At 36.5% G+C, this 18,535-nt stretch overlaps 1 protein-coding gene and 1 long non-coding RNA gene across 3 annotated transcripts; one reads left to right on the top strand and one right to left on the bottom strand.

The window, feature by feature from the left end:
- Positions 1-213: 213 nt before the first annotated feature.
- LOC148696414 (uncharacterized) lies at positions 214-609 on the bottom strand. Its single transcript, XM_088695209.1, has one exon. The coding sequence runs from the start codon at positions 607-609 to the stop codon at positions 214-216; it is 396 nt and encodes a 131-aa protein (XP_088551335.1).
- A 9,806-nt stretch (positions 610-10,415) lies between these two features.
- LOC148696415 (uncharacterized) lies at positions 10,416-11,797 on the top strand. Of its 2 annotated transcripts, XR_015963824.1 has the most exons (4): positions 10,416-10,633; positions 10,735-10,803; positions 10,896-10,994; positions 11,407-11,797. It is a non-coding gene; the product is annotated as an uncharacterized LOC148696415 (long non-coding RNA). The 2 variants fall into 2 exon arrangements; XR_015963823.1 differs by having other exon boundaries at positions 10,416-10,803.
- The last annotated feature ends 6,738 nt before the right edge of the window (positions 11,798-18,535 follow it).

The raw sequence follows: 18,535 nt of genomic DNA on the forward strand, positions 1-18,535 counted from the left end.
CCATTCCACCTTGTGGCTATGTCCTCGTTTGTAATTATTGCCACAAAAGGATGTGGTATTCCATTCAAGGGAAGCAGCATTCACTTCTAGGAATGGTGCAGATCCAGTAGGCCAGGACTGATGATTCTTCATCAGAAGCTCATTGTTTTGCTTGGCTACAAGGAGTACAAATATCAGCTGGTTGTGCTCAGTAAAGTCTCTTTCTCTATATTGCTACTGCAGGAGCACGTTGGAGCCATGAAATGTGCTGAAAGTCTTTTCCAGCATATCTTCCTTAGTTATTGTTTCTCCACAGAGCTTCAACTGGGAACTAATTCTGAACATTGCAGAATTGTATTCAGCCACCGTCTTGAAATCATGGATCCTTAGGTAAGCCCACTCATAACGAGCCATTGGAAGAATCACCATTTTCTGGTGATTATATCTATTTTTTAGTGCCTTCCAGAGGGTTAATGGATCTTCAACTGTGAGGTACTTGCTCTTTAGTCCCTCATCAAAGTGGGGACGGATAAAGATCATGGTCTTCGCTCGATCTTGAGAGGATGCATTGGTATGCTCCTTGATGGTATCCCCAAGATTTCTTGCCTCCAGATAGATCTTGGCATCCATTACCCAGGTAAGGTAGTTCTTTCCAGTAATATTTAGGGCAACAAAATCAAGATTTGCCAAGTTCGTCATTTTCTTTTCTAAAAGAAAAATGAGGTGTGTAAGAACTTGCAATAATATGTATTCTGGAGAAATATATTGTTAGAACTTCTAGTTCTTACAAATTTTGATATTCAGGCCAAAATGATAAGTACTCGAAACTTCAGGCTCGAGATTTACATGATTAATGAGAAGGGCGATTGTACCGCACCATTCTTATCTAAACAAATATAGGATGGGCGATTATTCCGCACCATGCACCATTCTCATCTAAAAAAATATAGGATGGGCGATTATTCCGCACCACTTTAAACAACAGGAAAATTTAAATATTCAGAGCAGGGTGGACGATTATACCGCACCACCTAAAATTACGATAAAATTTAAATATGCAGAGCAGGGTGGGTGATTATTCCACACCACCTAAAATTTACAGTAAAATGAAATCTGCAGTCCAAGATAGGTGATGATACCGCACCACTTTGGATTGCATAAATAAACATTGGGTTAATAGTCAAGAGTTACACCAAACAAGAAATCAAAGACATAAGTAACTGCTAGGTTGAGAACTAGAAGTAAACATGGTGCAAACAATTCTTCGCGAGGGTATATCCAGCAATTAAGGTAGAGGAAGAAGAAGAACAGTAAAAACCTTAGAGGAAACTTTTTTTTTCTTTTGGCGAAGAGAAATGAGAAAATGTTTTAGGGTTAGAGAGTCTTACTGGTAACGTGTTATAAATAGGCAAAAGTTAAAGAAATAACCTTTGCTAGGGATAGGAGCGAGACTGTTGCAAAATATTACACAAAATGATTGCAGATTAGAGAGAAATAAGAAGATACTGAAAATATTCTAACTTATCTTTCTTTTCTTATTGCTTTTGTATCATATATGTTGAACACTCGTAGTGCTCTATTTATAGAGTAACTACTTTGAAAACTTACAAAAACTTCACTATTTAGCATATGAATCTTTACTGTATACATGTAGGAAAACATACCCACTGTTTACAACAAATTCAGAGTTTAAAATCTCCTTGACATATTAACTTGCCCCAAGCACCCTCAATTCAATAAGTTCAAAATCTCCTCGAATACGAATATACTATTTTGCGAAATTTATGTTGTCAGATAAATAATTATGTTTATGAGGCATATATTTATGTTATGAGAAATATATATTTGTGTTGTTAGATAAATATTTATATTACCAAATTATGAATTTAGGCCACATTTAATGATTAATTTTATATTAATAAATCGTCTAAATTCACAATTTTACAACATAAGATATTAAGATATTTATGTTGCTACATGTGATGATTTGAACTTTACTCACAAAAAAAAGAAAAAGAAAAAAAGTGCTTTCGCAGCAAAACTCCTCCCGTCGAACATGGTATTTGTCGGAAAAGGTTATTTACCCCGACGAAATTCAAATTTATCAAACAAAATCTTCATTGATGAAATTTTAATCTTCGTTGGCGAATTATTTGTCGTTATAGCCAATTATTTACAGTCAAATACTAAATTCGCCAGGATAACTTTCTAGTGGTGAAACATTTTACCGTGTGATTGTTTCACTGTGATATTTAATAGGGAAGAATTTCGAAGCTAAATCTTAAGATTGTCGGCGATAAGGATTAGTTTCTAGTATGACTGAGCAACTAGCTACAGAGGCAATAAGGTAAATTTGTTTCTCTTGACATTTCTCATGTTTAGGGCTTAAAGAGAGTTAAGACTAGTTACGACTCTGCATAAATTTTTCTTCTCTTTGACATTTCTCCTTTATATAGAAGTTTTATTTAGGGTTAATCTCAGTTTATTACTATGAAGTTTTTTTTGTTTTCAACATTTGGTACATCAAGTTTTTTTCATCCCATAGTGATACTTGAAGTCATAATTTTGAAAAAGTTTCATACATCCATTAAGGTGCTACTAAATCAGTCATTAACTAGTAACATGGCGCCCTGTAGATAATAATTGGGCGCCACATGTGAATATAGACCCACATAGATATTAAAAAATAAAAAAATAATAATTTGGGCACCCTCTCCCTTCTCCCTCCCTTATCTCCCTTGTACCCACCCTTCCCCCTCCCTCTTTGACTCCACCCACTTATTTCTCTCTCTCTCTCTCTCTCTCTCTCTCTCTCTCTCTCTCTCTCTCTCTCTCTCTCTCTCTCAACGGCCTCCTCCAAGTCTAGGTTATTAATAATGTAATACCCTTTTTAAAAAAAAAAAATGATTATATATGTGTGTGTAGGTAATTACTTTTATTTCAAATGTAATGATTTTGTTGGATTTCTTTTATATATTATATTTACAATTATTTGTATTTTGACATGTAAGTTAGTAGGGACCCCTTCACTACAAAAATATATTTTTGTGCCAAATTAGTACTTTTATACTCAAATGTCTCCAACTAGAGAGGTTTCTATTATTTGGCACCCTCATCATAATTTTGTAACTTTTTCCAGTAATTGTGTAGCTTTTATATATATATATATATATATATATATATATATATATATGCATTAGTTTGATTTGTTAGGGTTTCTATTTATCCTTTTGTGCCAATAGCAACTAAGTTACCCTTGCTAGCCTTTTTTATCTTTAATTAGTGAAGCGTAAAAGGGTTGGAGAGTTAAGCTCCGAGAGTTGGGAATTTTCTAGTAGAGTTAGCTTGATTTTTTCTTCAAATGATGAGGTGGAAGTTGGTAATTAATAGAAGCTAATAATTAGGGTGAAGAGGTGGAGTCTATAGCATGTGTATGTTAGTCTATAAGCATGCATGAGGCAATGTTTGTGGTGTTAGAAGTGCTTACTCATCAATCTAAAGGAATCTTAATCATTTGGGCAATATTCTCACTCCAATAGAACTCTATGAAGCTTACCATGAGATAAACCTTTACGTGGCCTTTGATGTTTGCATCCATCTTGCATGATATTCATCTGTTCATGATTAACTTGACACTTGTTGCTTTGCCACTGAAACACTTATCATTGTTAATGATTAGGACAACACTTGTTGTCTTGTTGTTGGAACACATTGTATGTCTAATGATTGGCACAACACTTGGTTTATTTGTATCGGCACACTTGGGAGATTTTTTTTGGAGAGGAGGATGTCATGCAATCTTTATAAAGGAAGGAGCAAGAACCAACGGAGGACATGGAGAAAAGAGAGAGGAAGAAGAAGAAAAAGGAAAAAGAACAACTCCAACAAAAAGCCATTCTCCCTTTCATATTACCTCTTATCTTTCATTTACATATTGTTAAGGCTTTAAGCCATATTTCATTGTATTTGTAAGTCTCTCATATGTAGTGAAATACAATGAAAGCAAACCCCAATGGATGTAGTCGATTTGGTGAACCACTTAAATCTTGTGTTGTTTATGCATTTATATTTTGAGATCATTGTCATGAGAAGCACTCCCACCATACCATCAAAAATCTTCATTTACTTCCCTTGAGAATGCTGGAATATAAGGGAGACAAATCCTAGAAAATGCATGAGAGCTTACCTAACATAATTGCTCGATGGAACTCAAATGGGGTTATGCATCAATATCACCTAGAGAAAGATGGTGTAAAATGGTAAAGTAATACTTCTCAATTAGATTGTTGTGTGTTATCAATACTATATTATTGATAATATAATACAACTTTTGGCTACTAACAATTTGATTAGTGTTGTAGATGTTTTAGAGCATGTGCAAGAAAACTGGAAAAAAACTCCTTATGAGTTATGGAAAGGTTATTCACCAAATTTAGGTTACTTGAAAGTGTGGGGGTGTTTGGCCAAGGTCCTGTTACCTAAACCAAAAAAGAGAAAATTAGGACCCAAGACTTTTGATGCAATGTTTATTGGATATGCACAAGATAGTGTTGGCTATAGGTTCTTAGTTATTAAAAGTGAGCTTAATGTAATGGAAACTAATAATATCATGGAAAACCAAGAATGCTGATTTCTTTGAAAATATTTTTCCTGTGAAGCTCAATATTGACAAGTCTGTTAGTGTGTCTCAATCATTGCCATGTTCTAAAAGAAATGCAAATTCTGAATTTCAACCAAGGAAAAGCAAAAGGGCAAGAAAGGAAACTAATTTTGGAGATGATTTTTATACCTTCATTGTGGATAGTGACCCACGAACTTACAATGAAGCTACAACGGCACCAGATGCACTTTATTGGAAAGAAGCTATTAACAGTGAATTAGAATCAATTATTTCTAACCATGTGTAGGAGTTAGTTGATTTGCTTGCAGGAGCTAAAACGTTAGAGCACTTCCACCAGGGGTGGGATAGGCCGGCACACAGTCAAAAAAATGGCCTGGCACCTAGGGAAGTCTCTCCAACCCACGGGATTGCCTGGCACCCAGCCCAAGCTAGTTTCCAGGCCAGCCCAAAATTGACAGACCTTAGGACCGGCCCATATGATGCCGTGTTGATGTCAGCGATGGATGGAGCGACAGAGGGAGAAGGCAAATGGCCTGAAAATGATGGCCCGAGTTCGACGGAAAATCTGAAAAAAAATGCACTGACAGCAAGTTTGCATCAACACAAAGGTTTCCAACACGATTTATATGTTAGAAACCATAAGAATAGGATTGAGAACTTACCCAGGTGAAATGCAAGAGATTTCATCGAGATTGGACCTTGAACTCGTCGCAGTTGTCCGTTTTCCTTTGTCGGAATCACATGCAGGGAATTAAGCCCTCAAATTAACCACAAAAATTGCAACACAACAGGATTTAAAGCTCAAGAACACAATACAGTGATAGAAACATCACCTGGGTTAGAGATTGAGAGCTCAAGCTCTCGGCTTCAATGGTGGAATCTCGCACCATGCACCGATGCCGCATGCAAGGCCATGGTTGGGTTCCTTGAGCTCCAGGGATTACAAAAATAATATTTTGTGTTTGATTTGTTGAAGGTTTGAAGAGGAATGAGAAGGAGAGCTCACGGGAGTGAGCTGGAAAAGAGAGAGGGAGAGAAAATAGAGAGAGAGAGAGAGAGAGAGAGAACCGGTTGGGGATTATAGGAAGAGTACAGAGGGTTAGTGGAAATATGACTTTATCTTTTTTTTTATATAATACAATTATTATTTTATTATTTTATAATAAATAATAATAATATTTTAATAAAATTGACTAGGCTATTTTTTTTTAGGGATGGAGATGCTCTTGGCCTATTACTGTTCATTGGAGTCTATCACTGTTCACTGAGTGGATAAATGCGCTGGGTGCTGGCGTAAAGTCTTTAGGGGTGAAATTGCTCTGAGGGTGTAAGTGGATTTTCAAAAAGAAACTAAAAGCTGATGGATCCATTGACAAATATAAGGCTCGGTTGGGTGCAAAAGTTTACAAGCAACAAAAAGATGTAGATTATTTTGATACTTTTGCTCCGGTAACAAGAATTGCCTCAATCAGAGTCTTAATTGCTTTAGCCTCCATCTATAACCTTGTTGTTCATCCAATGGATGTGAAGACCACATTTTTAAATGGCAATTTAGAAAAGGAGATCTACATGGATCAACCTAAAGGTAATGTTGTGCCAAGTATCGAACACAAGGTGTGCAAACTTGTAAAATCTTTGTATGGTTTAAAACAAGAGACTAAATTGTTATTAGCTTCTAATTTTGACATGAAAGATATGGGGGCAGCTGATGTAATTATTGGTATAAAAATTACTAGAGCTTCAGATGGTATCTTTCTTTCCCAAGAACATTACGTTGAAAAAATTTTGAGGAAATTTGGATGTTATGATTGTAAGTCTCTTTCTACACCTTATGATGCAAATACTCAATTAAAGAAGAATAAAGGTGAGAGTGTATCCCAATCTGAATATGCTCAAATTATTGGTAGTTTAATGTATCTAATGAATTGTACAAGATCCGATATTGCTTATGCAGTTGGAAGGTTAAGCAGGTATACTCAAAGCCCCAATAAAGATCATTGGACTGCCATATCACGATTATTAAAATATTTGAGAGGCACTATGGATTACGGATTGAAATATGGTGGATTTCCAGCGGTGCTTGAAGGGTATAGCGATGCCAATTGGATCTCTGATTTAGACGAAGTGAAATCTACTAGTGGATATATATCCACTCTTGGTGGGGGTGCGGTGTCTTGGAAATCTTCTAAACAAACTTGCACAGCTCGGTCAACTATGGAGTCTGAGTTCATAGCTTTGGAAACGGCAAGGTCAGAGGCTGAGTGGCTTAAAAACCTCTTGGCAAACATTCCTTTATGGAAGAGATAAGTTTCATCAGTGTCTGCATTTTGATAGCCAGTCTGCAATAGCCTTAGCTAAAAAGAAAACATATAATGGGAAGAATAGGCATATACGCCTAAGACATAATGATGTGAGGTAGCTGCTTGAGGCTGGGGTTATATCCCTAGATTTTGCACGGTCAGAGATGAATCCTCTAACAAAACCACTAAGCAGAAAGCTAGTGAGTGATACATCGAAGAGGATGGGATTAATGCCTATTACAACGATTAAGAGTGATGGTAACCCAACCTATGTGAATGGTGATCCTAGGAAATAGGTTCATGTAGGTAAAAATAAATCACTTGTTGATTGGGCGTGCATTATCAAATTTATTATTGAGAATCCCTCCCTATAGTGTAGATAATGCTTATTGCAGTGTTTAAGGTTGAATTAATTTCCTAATAAATACCATAGCCCTTATGGGTGATGTGTTTGATTGCAGTGCACACTTGATGGATTCACCTATATGAGTGTGGAAGTAGGGCCACTTCCTATGAGAGTTTAGGCATACTCTCTAGAGCATTCATGAATATCCAGGTAGGGCGCACGGCCTATTTATGCCAACCTGCTAGAACAAACTTCAATCCGAAGGCTAATGTGGGTAGTTAGTCCCCTGATTCACATAAGGGAATTTTGGTCCTCAAATTCACTTCTGGTGATGCAAATTGTACTTTGAAATATGTGGGAGATTGTTGGAATTTTTAACGAGTGTTTCAAAATACAACTCCTCATTGATCATATTAATATCATTCTTAATGATTTCTTTTAATTTTAATTTTAGTTTTATTTTGCAAACCAAAACTGACGCATTAAAAGGAGAAAAACTTGTATGGGGCTTGGCTTGCCACTAGACTTCGCTGAATGATACTAAAATCCACTTAAAACTTGTCATGTGGCAAGTCTTAAATATATTCTTTTATCATTATTTTATATTTAAAATTTTTATAATTATTTTTTTAACTAATTAATATATTATATATATTAATGTTATGTTTCCTTTTTTATTTCTTTCCCCCTATTTTTTTTCTTCCCAAATCCCCCCTTCCCACACTTTTGTTTTGCCGTAGGTCATAGGACTCCCTCCCCTTTCTTTCTTTCCCAGTTTCATTTCTTTCTTTCTTTAAATAAAATAAAAAAAAGTTATGCACCCACTCCAAGTTTATCATGGAAAGCAACCAAGTATCTGTAAGCTTCAGCGTCTGAATGCACCACCATTCCGATACCCTAATTCATATTATAAATATAAAAAATCCAAAAACCTCACCCGAACCCAAAACCCCCCAATTAAAAGAAAAGAAAATAACCCTACTACATCTATATATGTGGATTATTCATGTCACATGATCAAAGCAACTATTGCATAAAGAAAGAAAAAAAAAATTTGCAGATTCTTAGTTGCTTTCCATGATAAAATTGGAGCGGGTGTAGAACCTTTTTTTTTTTTTTTAGAAAAAAGAAAGAAAGAAACAAAACTGGGAAAGAAAGAAAGGGGAGAGAGTACTGAAACCTAAGATCTATGGCAAAATCGGAATGGTGGTGCATTCAGACGCTGAAGCTTAAACATACTTGGTTGCTTTCCATGATAAACTTGGAGTGGGTGCATAACTTTTTTTAATTTTATTTAAAGAAAGAAAGAAATGAAACTGGGAAAGAAAGAAAGGGGAGGGAGTCCTAAGAATAGATTTCGCCCCTCGGAGATAAAATCTCGGTGTAGCAGGTTATGGCGCCCTATCTTTCAGGATATAGCATCCTATTGACCTTGGTAAGCGTACATGGTCGAATGAACAACTTGAATCTTTCCTTTGAAAAAATTGAAATTGAAAAAACAATAACTTTGAGAGTAAGCTCTTGATTAGAAAATAGAGAGGATGATACACTACCCAAAATACTTGTGGCTGCCAGTATAAATAGTAGAGGCTGAGCCCCAAAAAATCGTTGTACGATGGTGGCAATTGAAACAAATTAAATCAAAAGATTATAACATCTATACAATTAATTTAATCGTTTAACCGATACGTTAAAAAAAATCAATGCTATTGAAGAATTTTGTTTAAACCGATTTGAAAACAATAGCCAGTGGAAACAACTAAATGCCCTATGTCAAACGGTCAAAGAAATAAGTTAGGATCAAATCCATTCAATGTATTTTAAAGATATGGTCAACAGAGATAAAATATTAAATAGAATAAAGAATCAAATATAATTAATACAATCATAACTGACAAATGAAATTTAAGATGAGATTTTGTATTTTGAAATACCACTTAAAAATTTCAACAATTATTGATATCCATGTTACATGGCATATACATAAGCATGGTAAGCAAGAAAGAGAGTTGAGTTGTGTTGTGTCAAGTGCTCACTTGTGTAAAGTGTTTGAGTTGTGAAGATATTCAAGGGCTGGAGAATGCCTTGAATATAAAATAATGAATCTTGTATATGTCGGACGGCGGGGGGAAGTGCCTACATAAATAATGTGGAAATTGAGAATTTAATTATGAAAATTGGGTTTAAGAGATGAACGGGAGTTAACTCATATTCTAGGGTATTAGGAGCCAAATGGTATAAGCATGGTATGGGACATGCATGCTTGGATGCCCTAGGTATGTGTTAGCGGGATTAGAAGGGAGTGAGTACATTCATCCATCTCATTTGCTCTATTTCATGCATTTGAAAGAATTGTCACAATTTAATTATTATTTTGTTGGTACTTTTTGTTGTGAATTAGTTTGTGCACTATAGTTTTTCCGCTGCGCATTAGATAAATTTTATGTAAGATTTTGTTATATGATGTATGGAGTAACCATTGTAATTCAATTTTATTTTCCACCATATCTTGGCTATAGAATTTATTTCTATTGCTAAGATATGGCTCACACCCTAACTCGTGAATAGTCCTTATTTGTGGGTCGGGGCAGGACAAATGACCACCTCATTCGTCCTCTTCTTCTCTTCTAGCACCACCATCATTCAATTTAGCTTGGCCTAAGTCCCAAAAAATAATTTTGACCATCGTTAATCCAACTCTGATTGCACTGACCGTTGGATCCACATCTGATAGCTCCCATCGGCCTACAACCTCGATCTCCTCTGCAACTACTCCAACTTGACACGGGACAACCCGTGTGAAATTCCGTTCCTGGATTTCACTGTTTAAAATTACGTATTCCGTATTTCGTATTCTTAGTTTCGACATTTTTATATTTACGGCATATTTGATCCCTACGTATTTTTTTCATTAATCTTTATATATTGGGATAGTCCTCGTCGAGACAAACACGTGGGTGCAAACAGAATGTGATTCGGAATTATAACGAAGATTCTACAAACCTTTAAACGTCGAAGGCATTTGGTAAATTGACAATTCAGCACATGATGTATTTGGATGAATGATGCGTGGGCCACCCCCACTTTTCTGGAACCCTCTCTCTCCTTCCTCTTTTATTCTGTATCTCTTCACTCTCTCTAACTCCCTAACTCTCTCTCTCGACTCTCCCTTTTCTACCCGTGAAACAAACCATCATCACCACCAAAATTTTGGCTTGTTGAACACCAAAACCACCATTATCTGCATATCTTCACCACCATAAACCCAGTTTTGAGTTTTGATTCATTGAAAACAAATCCTAACCTCGAGTTCGAAGTACAAGGTTTTGGGCTGAGACTTCTAGGCGTGATTCAGACAATTTTCAGCCATCTTTTGAACTCAAATCAGTATAAATCGATTCCTCTCGTCGATTAGATGAATTTTCATGTTTGGATCGTGTGATTTGGTTGAAAAATGAGAAAGTTATAACAATTTAAAGTTTGTCCAGTTTCCGGCGAACCCGTGACCTTCCAGACCATATTCCAGACAATCCATGTCGATTTAGCCATCGAAAAAGGTACCAATCTGTTCGTCTCATTCCAAGCTATGATTTTCATTTTTGAATCATTTGATTTGGTTGAGTATTGACAAAGTTATGAACGTTTAAAGTTTGTCCAGAAATTCCAGCGAGTTACCAGTTTTCTCGCGGGCAGCCGTCTTTCAGGCCATTTTCCGGCCATCTCTGGCCACCATTTGGACTCCAAGCAGGTATAATCTTGTTCTACACTTCTCTAGCTTCGTTTTGGTATATTATGGGTCGAGTTTGGGTGAGAAACGAGTGAGATATGAAGTTCTAAAGATTGCCCAGAAAATCTGCAAAATCAGCAGAATCAAATTTCGTTAAGGTCCGCCACTTGAACATTATAGCAATCAATGAACCGACCGTTGGATTGTTACCAAGATTTGATACATTATAGTACGTAATATTTAAGGACCTTAGGAACTTACGAATTGAAAATCCAGTGGTTGTATCTTATGGAGCAAGTGACGTAGGATCATGGACCCTACCTTTGAACGATGGTTTGATTCTCATTAAATGTTTTTGTGGGGGGCATATGAGAGTTTTTGAGTATATGAATTATCGAAGGAAATCTAAATGTGAACTTGTACTTTGTTTTAGGCGACGATAGTGCATGATGTCTCAATTCTTGTGCTAGGGTGTATTAGTGCGGACTCCAGGTGAGTGACTTTAATATATGTGATATTGGTGATTACCCTGTTTTCGTAATTGTTATCCTGTGTGGATATAACTTGGTTTTATAAATATGTTTTCTATTGGATTTTTATTTTTAATACTTAGCCATCGATTTATGTTTATGAAATAAGATTTGACGTGTATATTTGAAATATGGTTTGAATTGTATGATTGGCATGTGTGATGAAATGTGTGGGCTAGTAGTGGACCGTTAACCCATTGCCATGGGGTTTGTTACTTCAAAGCCTGTTTCATAACCCATTTCATTATTTCATTTCTCGCTTCATTGATTCGTTCTAAATTTAGTAGTTGTGCTTTGTTTCATTTCGTCGAGCCTTTGTAAATTGGGTAACTTGTGCTTTTTTTTGTTTCTGTGAGCTGTTGATATGTCCCTTGGCCTTCCGCTCGGTTCTGTTGAGTGATTCAAAACTGGGTATCCACTGGGGTTCTATTGAGTGGTCCAGAATCCCTCGTACTCCACGATTCCATTGAGTGGTCCGGAATCGTATCTAGGTTGGATTTCGTTGAGTGGTCCGACATCCATTGTACTCCACGATTCTGTTGAGAGGTCCAGAATCATATCTACTCGGATTCCGTTGAGAGGTCCGAAATCCCTTCTACTCCGCGATTCCATTGAGTGGTTCGGAATCCTATCTTGGTTGGATTTCGTTGAGTGGTCTGGAATCCCATTTGGTATTATGGTTCTGTTGAAAGGTTTGGAACTTGATTAATTGCTTTGTTGATTCTTCGGATTGAGTTTGGATTGAGATAGCTTCAGAGATGTAAGCTTCGACCGAACTGTGTCGCTCTAGCCCTACTTTTCATTGTGTTCTATGAATTTATGGTTGTGAGCTTTTGTGACTTCTTTTAGACGAGTCGTTGGATGTCTGGGTGACTCATTCGGGATTTTCAAGGACTTGATTATGACTTCATAAAATATGATTTTATATTTAATGTTTATAAACCGTGATCGATGGATGGTTTTTAATATTATCACTTACATCGAATTATTGTCACTCACACGAGCTTCGCAGCTTATCCAGGTTGTTGTTTGCCCGATGCACCATTCTGATAGTGTAGGGGCGCTTGTGCATGTATTATTAGATACAAGGAGCTTTGGGGTAGCTGATAGGGTTTAGAGAGCTAGGAGTGTTAGGTTACCCCTATACCTTTCCTTAAATAAATGTGATTATTGTTATTTTCAATTCAGTATTCCAGTTTGTATTTCATGGCATCCCCTTACAGTCTACTGTCGCGAATCGATCCTGGATGTACTTCGGGATTGGGGCGTGACAACTTTTGGTGGTATCAAAGCCAATCCCTAGCCGGAAGTGTTCTGACGAGGACGTTGGACCCCTAAGGGGGGTGGAATTTGAGATCACACATCGCCCAGGGGTGAGGATCTTGTAAGCCTTATATGTATATTCCCATCTCTACCTAGTATGAGGCCTTTTGGGAACTCACTGGCTTTGGGTTCCATCAGAACTCCGAAGTTAAGCGAGTTTGAGCGAGAGCATTCCCAGGATGGGTGACCTATTGGGAAGTTCTCGTGTGAGTTCCCAGAAACAAAACGGTGAGGGCGTGGTTGGGGCCCAAAACGGATAATATCGTGTTACGGTGGAGTCGATCTTGGGATGTGGTAGGGGCCTAGGCCGGGATGTGACAACCTGGATTCATGGAATTGGAATATGGATCGCTCCACCGCCATTAAATATGGTATGCAGGGCCTGGAGGTTCAATTTCACGAAGCCGCTGAATAAGAGATGAGGGTTGGGTGGGAAGAGTTGAAAAGGGAAGGGGAATGATGGATGCATATGAGAGAAAGGAGGAAGGGTCGGGGGTGAGGTAGGAGACTGCCCAAATTTTTTTAATTTCTATAATTTTTTTTATTTTTAATATCCACATAGGCCCCTATTGACACGTGGGGTCCAGTCATTGTCCAGATGGACGTCATATCACTAGTTAATGGCTGATTTAACATCAACCTTAATGGATATATGCAAGTGTCCCAAAATTATGACTTCAAGTACCACTCTAGAATGAAAAAAACTTGATGTACCAAATGTTGAAAACTAAAAAACTTCAGAGCAATAAACCAAAATTATTTATATTTAGTAGCATTCGTCATGTACTTACAGTTCAAAACATGAATTTGTATTAAGAATGAATATTAAGGGTTTCTATTTTTTTAATATTTCTCTCAATAATTGTATCTTATTGAAACAAAGTAGTATATTTTCCTCTTCTACAGCCTGTTTAGCTAGAGGAATATATATATATATATATATATTTTTTTTTTCCAAAATTTAATATCTATCATGACGAAACATATTTTCGTCGACAAAAGGGGTCTTTTGAGGCAAAAAATTTGCCGCTAAAGCGTTTATGTCAAACATTTTGACGGCATAAAGATTCATTCTAGTCAAATAATTGTGCCGGTAAAAAGCTTGGGAGAATAATATTTCGTCGAGAAAGATTGCCTTTGTCGACAAACATATTCCCTACAAGTGTTACTCTTTCGTCGTCTTAGATTCACTGTGAGAGATCTGTGCTGGCAAAATTTATTGTGGCCGTCGGGTAAGGTCTTTTGTAATAAGGATATGTCACTTTTCCAGTGAAAATTGACCTTGCTCGACGATAAAATTCACTGGCATAGTAGTCGGGAAAGCCTTTTTATTATTATTATTATTATTTTTTTTTTTTGTAGTGACTACATTAATTTTTTTTGTGTTTGTTTGTTAAAAGTTTAGGGGGAGTAGAAGCTATCCCATCCCAGGGTTAGGTATGCCACAAACCTTTTTGATAACTTACCGAGGGGGTCTTAACTCACTTTTTTGGTTTTTTTACAGATCATGCACCAAGAGGTATTTAGTGTAGCAGGGCTCGAACATTGACCTTAATCTAGCGAAGAGAACGATTCTTACCAACTGAACCGACCCTTGTTGGCTTCATTACATTATCTTTGACTTCTGCACGTGGTAAACTTTAATCAATGGTCTACATTCATAGTTTAAAAACATAAAATACTTAAGTTGTCATTACAGTCTGAGAAAAGAACTTTACTACTGATTTTGTGTGTAATGAGGTGAACTAACTACAGTACCTTTAACGCTTATCCATCTACTTACAGTTTTCATGGTGGTTTTTCAAATTCACTATAAAAAGATTCTGAAGAACATATAATCTACATCAAGTTTATTGATGACTGTGCATTATAATGTACTTAGGATATAACATATCTGTTAAGCTCCACACACGCATACATACATCTATACATATATAACATATCTGTTAAGCTCCACACAATTCCTTTACACGTGTACCTGTGCTGCTGTGCACAGTCGTCTCCTTCTATCTCTTTCTCGTTTAATTTATGGTTTTGAGCTTGACATTTCCCATCACAAATGACATTTCGCCTCGTGAAACAAATATAGTTTTCAAATTATACATATTACGTATAGTATAAAAATGCTTACCATAGCCAGCGGTATTTCAAGGATGCCAAACATCACAACTTTCGTAAATAAATATATGACGTCCGAAATCACATATTTTCGCGTAAATGAACATATCATATCAAGTGCTCATCGACACATGCTGATACACGAGTTCATGCAAAGTTATTCTGACATGAACATGATTGGGTGTAACAATGATATACGCTCTAATACTACAATGACATGAAGATTGGCGCTATGCGCAGCACATACGAGTCCTAATTGCCTATTAGCAATCTAGGACATGACTGACACCTACAATGGATCCAAAGTGAGCGTACGGTGCGATGTGCACATACATGTGAAAGATTGGCCCTGACCCGGGCTAGTACTAATACTGGTGCAACAAACGATGAGCAGATAACATAAATATAATCATGACACAGCAATTCAACAATTCTAGTCGATATAACACTATTCATGACCATAAATATAATTAAGGCATCTTCTTATAGTAAGCTTACATGTGCATCCCGTAGGATTATTTCATCATTTCCCAACAATAAAGCATTTCTTATAAACGTTAATTTAATCATGGCAATCACGTAGAGGATTTATTAATAAATGTATATATATGGAAACTAACCAATAAATATATATATATATATATATATATCAAAGAAAAGACCCACTCACAATTCATGTCGTCGAGTCGGACCCGCCTTGCAGGCATCGAAGATCCTCGCGATGCGTTTCACCTAGAAAAGAAACCATTTACATAAATATAACATACTAACATAATTACTCGTTTTCGTACAAAGTACGGCTAATAAAGAAACTATTTTAAAATGGTCGAATTTCAGAAAATGGACAGCGGATTCGGGTTCGGCATGTCGAGAAACCTAAGGAGGAACCTCGGGTTCCTCAACACGCTGCTACAAGGTGGCAGCAGTGGCAGCCATGTGCCGTATGCGCCACCACGATGTGGCTTCCCACATGTGCCCACGCGCCTTCCTCATGAAACATGCAATTTTTGCAAATTGCAGGTTAACTTCCCGAGCTCCAAACAAGCTAATTTCTTAACCAAATTCGATGATACAAAAACCAACTTGAAGATGGAAATGTAAGGAATCGATCTATACCTATTGGAAGCCCAATAATGGTCGATGTTGGTCGGGAAATTGAACTGAAAGTGGTCAGATGGTCACGGTTTACATTTCCTAGAAAACTGGAAAATCCTCCCCTTCGTCCAATCCGCACCAATCTTTCCCCAAATCACATACAAAGGTTAAAAACGGTACCTAAACATGTATCTCACTGCTTATATGGTGACACATTCCGGTCACAATGAATCATGCACTATATATATTGACATGTACAGGACATGTATATGTTATGCTTATATATTTGAGCTCAATCCAAAAAACATAGCTCACAGCTCTTTTTTCGAAATCAGAAAAATGAAGCAATCAGATAAATGACCTTAAACTTTACATGAAGAATCGAAGATTCATTAATTTGAATTTGGTATCAAATTTGATTGGGTTCAAATATTTCAAGGATTTGAAAAAATTGCAGTTTGAATGGGCATGAAAAAACCCAACTAAATAAAAGAAAATTGTGTCATGAACTCATTCGCTTTTTTTGTATTTGCAGCATCTGCCTCTGAATGAAAGGAAAAATAGTAAACTACGTTAATGCGAAGAGTATCATAGATGTAAATACGCACCATCTACACATAATAAACTATATGCACACCACATGCACATAATATGTACAATACATGCGCATCATATGCACAGAACGAGAGAAACTTTAACGACAACATATTGGTATAGTGGATACAATTAAACTATAATTGTTATGTATATAAGGTTACAGTGACAATTTAAAAAGGCTTGTTACATATATCAACCACCGCTTAACCGTGCACGTCGAAAATATAATACTCGTTGTCGTTATTTCACGGACACGCATAACCCTTAACGTCCTTTAAACTTTTTCTTAATTTTGTTTTTTTAGGCGAGGACAACTAGGTTGTGGTCATACTCGCTAAATTCTGAGGCAAAACATACGTGCATTGTAACTAGTGAACATTCCCACTTCTTATATTAAGATATAGCCATGCACACCGTATGCACACCACTTGCACATTACGGAAAAAATTTCCCAAATTTCTGCAATTGATCACTTGAACCAGAAATTGTTCCATCCACTCTTGTAGCATGTCAAAACTTGAAATTTATTCTACAACCCATACACCCCAACATGAAACACAAACCCTAAACAACCCATTTATTCTATAAATCATTGATGAAGGAACTTGGAACTAAACACTCTACCTTACTATGCCTGCCAAAGCTTCAGTCGCTAAAAAAAAATGGAACTTTCCGGCCAAAACAGAAAATATGGTACAAAACCCAGCTCACTCTTTTCACCTCATCTCGCATCCCTTTGTTTGAAATCAGAGTTATGAGGTGAACCCAAAGCCCAGCTCACTCTTCTCGCCTCTCTTTGGACTTCAATCTCTTCGAAATCGAAGCTCAGAGATCTGAGGAAAGAGGAGAGAGTAGAGAGAGAAAGTGAGAGAAGAGAGAGAAAAAGATAGTAGAAAGAGAAATCAAAAAATTGGGGAGAGAAAGTGAGGAATAACTCATTTATATATGGGTATTTTATTAAGGTTTTGTGCATGGTGTGCATGGCTTATGTATGGCCGGTTTGTCCCATTTTGTTTCCAAAATTAAGAAATTGTCCCATTTTTGGGTATTTTCCTAAAATATATTACTAAAATAGGGGCATTTTAGTAATAACATTGATTCTTACTCAGATTATGTGAATTAGTAGATAACTTATATGGTTCAGTACTATTCCTACTTTGATTCTTGAAAATTTTACTAAACAATTTTGTCATGCCTCAGACCCTGGGTCAGTGAAAAAATAAACTTGCGCCCGATGCATGAGTAAAATTAAAAATAAAATCGACAAAAAGACTTCTCTTATAAAATAACTCCAAAATTTTTACAGGGTGTACAAAATAAAATATAAACCTTAAAATCCCTCATTGAACACAATCTTAGCTCTTCTACCCTTTGTTAATCTTGTACCAAACCTGCAAGGTCTAAAATATATAGGGTGAGCGAGACCATAGCTCAAAGGGACATAAGTATTATCAAGGATAATTGTCAAGGCTAAACCAAGTGTCATGCAACACATAATCAATTATAACATTTGTATCATTAATCACAATTTAACTAATAAACCATGAATGGAGCTTAACTTCAATCACCCAATCCATCAATTTTATAATAAAACGCGCGGACCTGCACATCTTATACTATGCATTTTATCACTACAGGGGTGGTCCAAATTCTCTGATATACAAACTAACCCCGGTAACTCAATCATCCCAGTTCTCATTTTGTTGGTCATCTTGTTCTTCTCTCGATTGCTAGAGTCTCCACTACGTCATATCATTCTTATAATTTCACTTTTACCACCCTTGCTAGTTCCTACTAGAGTTGAACACAAAAGATAGTTCCATTTCCATATCCCATTCTCAAATAAACCAATAAAATCCATCCGCTTCAACATGAAATGATATGCGTATAATCAACAAT

The sequence above is a fragment of the Pyrus communis genome, chromosome 6 (assembly GCF_041283825.1).
Source record: "Pyrus communis isolate YQ-2024b chromosome 6, ASM4128382v1, whole genome shotgun sequence".
Lineage (NCBI taxonomy): Eukaryota > Viridiplantae > Streptophyta > Magnoliopsida > Rosales > Rosaceae > Pyrus > Pyrus communis.

Bases quoted from the DNA above. Each gene is read 5' to 3' on its own strand.
- LOC148696414 (XM_088695209.1), bottom strand. From the start codon at position 609: ATGGATGCCAAGATCTATCTGGAGGCAAGAAATCTTGGGGATACCATC.